General features: G+C 61.2%; 1 protein-coding gene across 1 annotated transcript in view; it reads left to right on the top strand.

The window, feature by feature from the left end:
- Positions 1-12,946, top strand: part of LOC140732866 (glutathione hydrolase 5 proenzyme-like) — a 255,965-nt gene that overhangs the window by 212,562 nt on the left and 30,457 nt on the right. The window contains exon 8 of the mRNA XM_073055495.1: positions 1,924-2,039. Within this exon, the coding sequence (XP_072911596.1) occupies positions 1,924-2,039 (116 nt within the window). The remainder of the gene's footprint in view (positions 1-1,923; positions 2,040-12,946) is intronic.

Below are 12,946 nucleotides of genomic sequence, written 5' to 3'. Positions count from 1 at the left end.
GTCCAGCTCCCGTCTCCCCTCCCTCGGTACCCAGTGGGACCGGGAGTCCAGCTCCGGTCTCCCCTCTCTCAGTACGCATTGGGGACCGAGAGTTCAGCTCCGGTCTCCCCTCCCTCGGTACCCAGTGGGACCGGGAGTCCAGCTCCCGTCTCCCCTCCCTCGGTACCCAGTGGGACCGGGAGTCCAGCTCCCGTCTCCCCTCCCTCGGTACCCAGAGGGACCGGGAGTCCAGCTCCGGTCTCCCCTCCCTTGGTACCTAGTGGGACCGGGAGTCCAGCTCCGGTCTTCCCTCTCTCCGTACCCAGTGGGACCGGGAGTCCAGCTCCCGTCTCCCCTCCCTCGGTACCCAGTGGGACCGGGAGTCCAGCTCCGGTCTCCCCTCCCTCGGTACCCAGTGGGACCGGGAGTCCAGCTCCGGTCTCCCATCCCTCGGTACCCAGTGGGACCGGGAGTCCAGCTCCGGTCTGCCCTCCCTCGGTACCCAGTGGGACCGGGAGTCCAGCTCCGGTCTCCCCTCTCTCCGTACCCAGTGGGACCGGGAGTCCAGCTCCCGTCTCCCCTCCCTCGCTACCCAGTGGGACCGGGAGCCCAGCTCCCGTCTCCCCTCCCTCGCTACCCAGTGGGACCGGGAGCCCAGCTCCCGTCTCCCCTCCCTCGCTACCCAGTGGGACCGGGAGTCCAGCTCCGGTCTCCCCTCCCTCGGTACCCAGTGGGACCGGGAGTCCAGCTCCGGTCTCCCCTCTCTCACTACCCAGTGGGACCGGGAGTCCAGCTCCGGTCTCCCCTCTCTCGGTACCCAGTGGGACCGGGAGTCCAGCTCCGGTCTCCCCTCCCTCGGTACCCAGTGGGACCGGGAGTCCAGCTCCGGTCTCCCCTCTCTCCGTACCCAGTGGGACCGGGAGTCCAGCTCCCGTCTCCCCTCCCTCGCTACCCAGTGGGACCGGGAGCCCAGCTCCCGTCTCCCCTCCCTCGCTACCCAGTGGGACCGGGAGCCCAGCTCCCGTCTCCCCTCCCTCGCTACCCAGTGGGACCGGGAGTCCAGCTCCGGTCTCCCCTCCCTCGGTACCCAGTGGGACCGGGAGTCTAGCTCCGGTCTCCCCTCTCTCACTACCCAGTGGGACCGGGAGTCCAGCTCCGGTCTCCCCTCTCTCGGTACCCAGTGGGACCGGGAGTCCAGCTCCGGTCTCCCCTCTCTCGGTACCCAGTGGGACCGGGAGTCCAGCACAGTGCCCGAATCGCCCACAGCCCCCTTGGACCACTCCTCAGCAGGTGATCCTGGAGGTGGCCAGAAGGAAGAGTGGTAGTTGGTTCCGTCCATCCCTACCTGTGAGTTTGCGATGGGAGGGGGTGTGAGAACAACTTCACTCTGCACCTAATCTGCAGTTGGTGCTGTGGGCTTAATCCCTTTTGCAGAAAGGCTGTGCAGGTCGAGGGAGCAGCTTCCTCTGTATCGGTGAGCTTGTGAGGAAATTCTGACCCGGAACGGGAGGCTCAGCTGTGAAATTCAGAGCTTGGAGGGGTTGGGTTTGCAGAAACCTGTTGCTGATTGACACCAAGGACATGCCTTCTCGTGCTACAGTCGGGGAAGGCACAGCGACTGGAAGACTCACACTCAATGTTTTTGGAATATGTTCTGCTCCTCCGCCATCAAGTTTATCAATAGACAATGAATCGATAACACTAATTTTAGTCTCCGTTTGCACTGCTTATATAGCATTTATATATTACTTGTTGAGATTCCTGCCGTGTTTCATGTATGGAGCTGTACTGATGCGGCAGGACAAGAGATTTCATGACATATGTCAGGAATGATAAAACTTATTCTGATCTGGATTCTGAACAGCAATTCAATTCACTCTTTAGAATGAACTGCTAAATGGTAAAATAATGGTGTCCAATTGTAATTTTTATGATTTCCAACAGGATATAATTTTACCACGAAGTCCCTGGAGGGAGAGGGGAGGATGCTGACTTACCATCGTATCATAGAGGCCTTAAAATTTGGAGTCGGACAGATGGATGCGCTTCACCCTCAAAAGGTTAGTCAGCTCTGATTACTTCCCAGCGGTTACTCCTCTGTTTACCCCCAAGGGTGATCCTGGGCTGCGATGATCACTTTTGGGTGCATGTCAGGCAATGTTCACCATTCCACCACAGAGTCCATTGTGAGTGAGTTGCCTGGGCGGGGCCGAATTAAATGCCACGGGAAATTGCAGCGGAGGTCAGGGAGTGAGGGGTGAGGGCTGGAGGGGTGTGGAGGTCGTTGTGATTCAGACACACCCTGTACCCCTCACCGTGACACTGACACACCCCACACCCCTCACCGTGACACTGACACACCCCTCACCCCTCACTGTGACACCGACACACCCCTCACCTCTCACCGTGACACTGACACACCCCCACCCCTCACTGTGACACTGACACTCCCCTCACCCCTCACCGTAACACCGACACTCCCCACTCCCCACACCCCTCACTGTGACACCGACACACCCCACACCCCTCACTGTGACACTGACACTCCCCACACCCCATCACCGTGACACCGACACACCCCACACCCCATCACCGTGACACTGACACTCCCCACACCCCATCACTGTAACACCGACACACCCCACACCCCTCACCGTGACACTGACACACCCCTCACCCCTCACTGTGACACCGACACACCCCACACCCCTCACTGTGACACCGACACCCCTCACCCCTCACTGTGACACTGACACACCCCACAACCCATCACCGTGACACTGACACACCCCACACCCCTCACCGTGACACTGACACACCCCACACCCATCACCGTGACACCGACACACCCCACAACCCATCACCGTGACACTGACACACCCCTCACCCCTCACTGTGACACCGACACACCCCACACCCCTCACTGTGACACCGACACACCCCACACCCCACACCGTGACACTGACACACCCCTCACCCCTCACCGTGACACTGACACACCCCTCACCCCTCACTGTGACACTGACACACCCCACACCCCTCACTGTGACACCGACACACCCCTCACCCCTCACTGTGACACTGACACACCCCACACCCCTCACTGTGACACCGACACACCCCTCACCCCTCACTGTGACACCGACACACCCCACACCCCTCACTGTGACACCGACACACCCCTCACCCCTCACTGTGACACCGACACACCCCACACCCATCACTGTGACACCGACACACCCCACAACCCATCACCGTGACACCGACACACCCCACTCCCCTCACTGTGACACCGACACTCCCCACACCCCATCACTGTGACACCGACACACCCCACACCCCATCACCGTGACACCGACACACCCCACACCCCTCACTGTGACACCGACACACCCCACACCCATCACCGTGACACCGACACACCCCACACCCCTCACTGTGACACCGACACTCCCCACACCCCATCACTGTGACACCGACACTCCCCACACCCCATCACTGTGACACCGACACACCCCACACCCCTCACTGTGACACCGACACACCCCTCACCCCTCACAGTGACACTGACACACCCCTCACCCCATCACTGTGACACCGACACACCCCACACCCCTCACTGTGACATCGACACACCCCACACCCCTCACTGTGACACTGACACACCCCACACCCCATCACTGTGACACCGACACACCCCACACCCCTCACCGTGACACCGACTCACCCCACACCCCTCACTGTGACACCGACACACCCCTCACCCCTCACCCCTCACTGTGACACTGACACACCCCACACCCCTCACTGTGACACTGACACTCCCCACACCCCTCACTGTGACACCGACACACCCCACACCCCTCACTGTGACACTGACACACCCCACACCCCTCACCCCTCACTGTGACACTGACACACCCCTCACCCCTCACTGTGACACTGACACACCCCACACCCCTCACCGTGACACCGACACTCCCCACACCCCATCACCGTGACACCGACACTCCCCACACCCCATCACCGTGACACCGACACTCCCCACACCCCTCACTGTGACACTGACACACCCCTCACCCCTCACCCCACACTGTGACACCGACACACCCCTCACCGTGACACCGACACACCCCACACCCCTCACCGTGACACCGACACACCCCATCACTGTGACACCGACACACCCCATCACCGTGACACCGACACACCCCACACCCCTCACCGTGACACCGACACACCCCACACCCCTCACCGTGACACCGACACACCCCATCACTGTGACACCGACACACCCCATCACCGTGACACCGACACACCCCACACCCCTCACCGTGACACCGACACATCCCACACCCCTCACTGTGACACCGACACTCCCCTCACCCCTCAGTGTGACACCGACACTCCCCTCACCCCTCACTGTGACACCGACACTCCCCACACCCCTCAGTGTGACACCGACACACCCCACACCCCTCACTGTGACACTGACACTCCCCACACCCCTCAGTGTGACACCGACACACCCCTCACCCCTCACTGTGACACTGACACTCCCCACACCCCTCAGTGTGACACCGACACACCCCTCACCATCACCGTGACAATGACACACCCCACACCCCTCACTGTGACACCGACACACCCCACACCCCACACCGTGACACCGACACACCCCACACCCCATCACCGTGACACCGACACTCCCCTCACCCCTCACTGTGACACTGACACTCCCCACACCCATCACCGTGACACCGACACACCCCACACCCCTCACTGTGACACTGACACACCCCTCACCCCTCACTGTGACACCGACACACCCCACACCCCATCACCGTGACACCGACACACCCCACACCCCTCACTGTGACACCGACACACCCCTCACCCCTCACCCCTCACTGTGACACTGACACACCCCACACCCCATCACCGTGACACCGACACACCCCACACCCCTCACTGTAACACCGACACACCCCACACCCCTCACTGTGACACTGACACACCCCACAACCCATCACCATGACACTGACACACCCCACACCCCATCACCGTGACATCGACACACCCCACACCCCTCACCGTGACACCGACACACCCCACAACCCATCACTGTGACACTGACACACCCCACACCCCTCACTGTGACACCGACACACCCCACACCCCTCACTGTGACACTGACACACCCCTCACCCCTCACTGTGACACTGACACACCCCACACCCCTCACCGTGACACCGACTCACCCCACACCCCTCACCCCTCACTGTGACACCGACACTCCCCACAACCCTCACTGTGACACTGACACACCCCTCACCCCTCACCATGACACTGACACACCCCACACCCCTCACTGTGACACTGACACACCCCTCACCCCTCACCATGACACTGACACACCCCACACCCCTCACTGTGACACTGACACACCCCTCACCCCTCACTGTGACACTGACACACCCCACACCCCTCACCGTGACACCGACTCACCCCACACCCCTCACCCCTCACTGTGACACTGACACACCCCACACCCCTCACCGTGACACCGACACACCCCACACCCCACACTGTAACACCGACACACCCCACAACCCATCACTGTGACACCGACACACCCCTCACCCCTCACTGTGACACTGACACACCCCACACCCCTCACTGTGACACCGACACACCCCTCACCCCTCACTGTGACACCGACACACCCCACACCCCTCACTGTGACACCGACACACCCCTCACCCCTCACTGTGACACCGACACACCCCACACCCATCACTGTGACACCGACACACCCCACAACCCATCACCGTGACACCGACACACCCCACTCCCCTCACTGTGACACCGACACTCCCCACACCCCATCACTGTGACACCGACACACCCCACACCCCATCACCGTGACACCGACACACCCCACACCCCTCACTGTGACACCGACACACCCCACACCCATCACCGTGACACCGACACACCCCACACCCCTCACTGTGACACCGACACACCCCACACCCATCACCGTGACACCGACACACCCCACACCCCTCACTGTGACACCGACACACCCCACAACCCTCACCGTGACACTGACACACCCCACACCCCATCACTGTGACACCGACACACCCCACACCCCATCACCGTGACACCGACACACCCCACACCCCTCACTGTGACACCGACACACCCCACACCCATCACCGTGACACTGACACACCCCACACCCCATCACTGTGACACCGACACACCCCACACCCCATCACCGTGACACTGACACACCCCACACCCCTCACTGTGACACCGACACACCCCTCACCCCTCACCGTGACACTGACACACCCCTCACCCCTCACTGTGACACCGACTCACCCCTCACCCCTCACCGTAACACTGACACACCCCACACCCCATCACTGTGACACTGACACTCCCCACACCCCATCACCGTGACACCGACACACCCCTCACCCCATCACCGTGACACCGACACACCCCACACCCCTCACTGTGACACTGACACACCCCTCACTCCTCACTGTAACACCGACACACCCCACAACCCTCACTGTGACACTGACACACCCCTCACCCCTCACTGTAACACCGACACTCCCCACACCCCTCACCGTGACACTGACACTCCCCACACCCCATCACCGTGACACCGACACACCCCACACCCCTCACCGTGACACCGACACACCCCACACCCCTCACTGTGACACCGACACACCCCACACCCCTCACTGTGACACTGACACTCCCCACACCCCATCACCGTGACACCGACACACCCCTCACCCCTCACTGTAACACTGACACTCCCCACAACCCATCACCGTGACACCGACACACCCCACACCCCTCACTGTGACTGACACACCCCACACCCCATCACCGTGACACCGACACACCCCACACCCCTCACTGTGACTGACACACCCCACACCCCATCACCGTGACACCGACACACCCCACACCCCTCACTGTGACTGACACACCCCACACCCCATCACCGTGACACCGACACACCCCACACCCCTCACTGTGACTGACACACCCCACACCCCATCACCGTGACACCGACACACCCCACACCCCTCACTGTGACACTGACACACCCCTCACCCCTCACTGTAACACCGACACACCCCACAACCCTCACTGTGACACTGACACACCCCTCACCCCTCACTGTAACACCGACACTCCCCACACCCCTCACCGTGACACTGACACTCCCCACACCCCATCACCGTGACACCGACACACCCCACACCCCTCACTGTGACTGACACACCCCACACCCCATCACCGTGACACCGACACACCCCTCACCCCTCACTGTAACACTGACACTCCCCACACCCCTCACTGTGACTGACACACCCCTCACCCCTCACCGTGACACTGACACACCCCACACCCCTCACTGTGACACCGACACACCCCTCACCCCTCACTGTGACACCGACACACCCCTCACCCCTCACTGTAACACCGACACACCCCACACCCCTCACTGTGACTGACACACCCCTCACCCCTCACCGTGACACCGACACACCCCACACCCCTCACTGTGACACTGACACTCCCCACACCCCATCACCGTGACACCGACACACCCCTCACCCCACACCCCTCACTGTGACACCGACACACCCCACACCCCTCACCGTGACACCGACACACCCCACACCCCTCACTGTGACTGACACACCCCACACCCCATCACCGTGACACCGACACACCCCACACCCCATCACCCCTCACTGTGACACCGACACACCCCACACCCCTCACTGTGACTGACACACCCCACACCCCATCACCGTGACACCGACACACCCCACACCCCATCACCCCTCACTGTGACACCGACACACCCCACACCCCACACCCCATCACCGTGACACCGACACACCCCACACCCCTCACTGTGACTGACACACCCCACACCCCATCACCGTGACACCGACACACCCCACACCCCTCACTGTGACACTGACACACCCCTCACCCCTCACTGTGACACTGACACACCCCACACCCCTCACCGTGACACCGACTCACCCCACACCCCTCACCCCTCACTGTGACACTGACACACCCCACACCCCTCACTGTGACACCGACACACCCCACACCCCATCACCGTGACACCGACACACCCCACACCCCACACCCCTCACTGTGACACCGACACTCCCCACAACCCTCACTGTGACACTGACACACCCCTCACCCCTCACTGTGACACTGACACACCCCACACCCATCACCGTGACACTGACACACCCCACACCCCATCACCGTGACACCGACACACCCCACACCCCTCACTGTGACACCGACACACCCCTCACCCCTCACCCCTCACTGTGACACTGACACACCCCACACCCCATCACCGTGACACCGACACACCCCACACCCCTCACTGTAACACCGACACACCCCACACCCCTCACTGTGACACTGACACACCCCACAACCCATCACCATGACACTGACACACCCCACACCCCATCACCGTGACATCGACACACCCCACACCCCTCACCGTGACACCGACACACCCCACAACCCATCACTGTGACACTGACACACCCCACACCCCTCACTGTGACACCGACACACCCCACACCCCTCACTGTGACACTGACACACCCCTCACCCCTCACTGTGACACTGACACACCCCACACCCCTCACCGTGACACCGACTCACCCCACACCCCTCACCCCTCACTGTGACACCGACACACCCCACACCCCTCACTGTGACACTGACACACCCCTCACCCCTCACCATGACACTGACACACCCCACACCCCTCACTGTGACACTGACACACCCCTCACCCCTCACTGTGACACTGACACACCCCACACCCCTCACCGTGACACCGACTCACCCCACACCCCTCACCCCTCACTGTGACACTGACACACCCCACACCCCTCACCGTGACACCGACACACCCCACACCCCACACTGTAACACCGACACACCCCACAACCCATCACTGTGACACCGACACACCCCTCACCCCTCACTGTGACACTGACACACCCCACACCCCTCACTGTGACACCGACACACCCCTCACCCCTCACTGTGACACTGACACACCCCACACCCCTCACTGTGACACCGACACACCCCTCACCCCTCACTGTGACACCGACACACCCCACACCCCTCACTGTGACACCGACACACCCCTCACCCCTCACTGTGACACCGACACACCCCACACCCATCACTGTGACACCGACACACCCCACAACCCATCACCGTGACACCGACACACCCCACTCCCCTCACTGTGACACCGACACTCCCCACACCCCATCACTGTGACACCGACACACCCCACACCCCATCACCGTGACACCGACACACCCCACACCCCTCACTGTGACACCGACACACCCCACACCCATCACCGTGACACCGACACACCCCACACCCCTCACTGTGACACCGACACACCCCACACCCATCACCGTGACACCGACACACCCCACACCCCTCACTGTGACACCGACACACCCCACAACCCTCACCGTGACACTGACACACCCCACACCCCATCACTGTGACACCGACACACCCCACACCCCATCACCGTGACACCGACACACCCCACACCCCTCACTGTGACACCGACACACCCCACACCCATCACCGTGACACTGACACACCCCACACCCCATCACTGTGACACCGACACACCCCACACCCCATCACCGTGACACTGACACACCCCACACCCCTCACTGTGACACCGACACACCCCTCACCCCTCACCGTGACACTGACACACCCCTCACCCCTCACTGTGACACCGACTCACCCCTCACCCCTCACCGTAACACTGACACACCCCACACCCCATCACTGTGACACTGACACTCCCCACACCCCATCACCGTGACACCGACACACCCCTCACCCCATCACCGTGACACCGACACACCCCACACCCCTCACTGTGACACTGACACACCCCTCACTCCTCACTGTAACACCGACACACCCCACAACCCTCACTGTGACACTGACACACCCCTCACCCCTCACTGTAACACCGACACTCCCCACACCCCTCACCGTGACACTGACACTCCCCACACCCCATCACCGTGACACCGACACACCCCACACCCCTCACCGTGACACCGACACACCCCACACCCCTCACTGTGACACCGACACACCCCACACCCCTCACTGTGACACTGACACTCCCCACACCCCATCACCGTGACACCGACACACCCCTCACCCCTCACTGTAACACTGACACTCCCCACAACCCATCACCGTGACACCGACACACCCCACACCCCTCACTGTGACTGACACACCCCACACCCCATCACCGTGACACCGACACACCCCACACCCCTCACTGTGACTGACACACCCCACACCCCATCACCGTGACACCGACACACCCCACACCCCTCACTGTGACTGACACACCCCACACCCCATCACCGTGACACCGACACACCCCACACCCCTCACTGTGACTGACACACCCCACACCCCATCACCGTGACACCGACACACCCCACACCCCTCACTGTGACACTGACACACCCCTCACCCCTCACTGTAACACCGACACACCCCACAACCCTCACTGTGACACTGACACACCCCTCACCCCTCACTGTAACACCGACACTCCCCACACCCCTCACCGTGACACTGACACTCCCCACACCCCATCACCGTGACACCGACACACCCCACACCCCTCACTGTGACTGACACACCCCACACCCCATCACCGTGACACCGACACACCCCTCACCCCTCACTGTAACACTGACACTCCCCACACCCCTCACTGTGACTGACACACCCCTCACCCCTCACCGTGACACTGACACACCCCACACCCCTCACTGTGACACCGACACACCCCTCACCCCTCACTGTGACACCGACACACCCCTCACCCCTCACTGTAACACCGACACACCCCACACCCCTCACTGTGACTGACACACCCCTCACCCCTCACCGTGACACCGACACACCCCACACCCCTCACCCCTCACTGTGACACTGACACTCCCCACACCCCATCACCGTGACACCGACACACCCCTCACCCCACACCCCTCACTGTGACACCGACACACCCCACACCCCTCACCGTGACACCGACACACCCCACACCCCTCACTGTGACTGACACACCCCACACCCCATCACCGTGACACCGACACACCCCACACCCCATCACCCCTCACTGTGACACCGACACACCCCACACCCCTCACTGTGACTGACACACCCCACACCCCATCACCGTGACACCGACACACCCCACACCCCATCACCCCTCACTGTGACACCGACACACCCCACACCCCACACCCCATCACCGTGACACCGACACACCCCACACCCCTCACTGTGACTGACACACCCCACACCCCATCACCGTGACACCGACACACCCCACACCCCTCACTGTGACACTGACACACCCCTCACCCCTCACTGTGACACTGACACACCCCACACCCCTCACCGTGACACCGACTCACCCCACACCCCTCACCCCTCACTGTGACACTGACACACCCCACACCCCTCACTGTGACACCGACACACCCCACACCCCATCACCGTGACACCGACACACCCCACACCCCACACCCCTCACTGTGACACCGACACTCCCCACAACCCTCACTGTGACACTGACACACCCCTCACCCCTCACTGTGACACTGACACACCCCACACCCATCACCGTGACACTGACACACCCCACACCCCATCACCGTGACACTGACACACCCCACACCCCTCACTGTAACACCGACACTCCCCACACCCCATCACCGTGACACCGACACACCCCACACCCCTCACTGTGACACCGACACACCCCACACCCCTCACTGTGACAGTGACACACCCCACACCCCACACTGTGACACCGACACTCCCCACACCCCATCACCGTGACACCGACACACCCCACACCCCTCACTGTGACACTGACACACCCCACACCCCTCACTGTGACACCGACACACCCCACACCCCATCACCGTGACACTGACACACCCCACACCCCTCACCCCTCACTGTGACACTGACACACCCCACACCCCTCACTGTGACACCGACACACCCCACAACCCTCACTGTGACACTGACACACCCCACACCCCTCACTGTAACACCGACACACCCCACACCCCATCACCGTGACACCGACACACCCCTCACCCCTCACTGTAACACCGACACACCCCACAACCCATCACCGTGACACCGACACTTCCCACACCCCATCACCGTGACACCGACACACCCCACACCCCTCACTGTGACACTGACACACCCCTCACCCCTCACTGTGACACTGACACACCCCACACCCCTCACTGTGACACCGACTCACCCCACACCCCTCACCATGACACTGACACACCCCACACCCCTCACCCCTCACCATGACACTGACACACCCCACACCCCTCACTGTGGCAATGACATCTCTGTTGATCAGTGTAAGATATTGTTCTGGACCTGTCACTTAGATTTGTCAAAAACTACAGCAGAGAAATAGGCCCTTCAGCCCATCTAGTTGATGCCGAGCCATTTAAGCTGCCTCCCCTTATTGACCTACTCCAGGACCATAGCCCTCCATACCCTTACCATCCATGTACCTGTCTAAACTGCTCTGAAATGTTAAAATCCAGCTCGAATGCACCACTTGTGCTCATTACGCACTCTCACAACCCTCTGAGTGAAGAGGTTTCCCTCATGTTCCCTTAAACTTTTCACCTTTAGCCCTTAACTCATGACCTCTGGTCGTAGTCCCTCCCAATCTCAGTGGAAAAGGCTTGCTTGCATTTACCCTATCTATATCTCTCATAGTTGTGTACACCTCTAT

The sequence above is a fragment of the Hemitrygon akajei genome, chromosome 9, assembly GCF_048418815.1.
Source record: "Hemitrygon akajei chromosome 9, sHemAka1.3, whole genome shotgun sequence".
NCBI classification, from domain to species: Eukaryota; Metazoa; Chordata; class Chondrichthyes; order Myliobatiformes; family Dasyatidae; genus Hemitrygon; species Hemitrygon akajei.
Note: the sequence above shows the minus strand (reverse complement) of the source record. Positions and strands in the feature narration are given on the sequence as shown.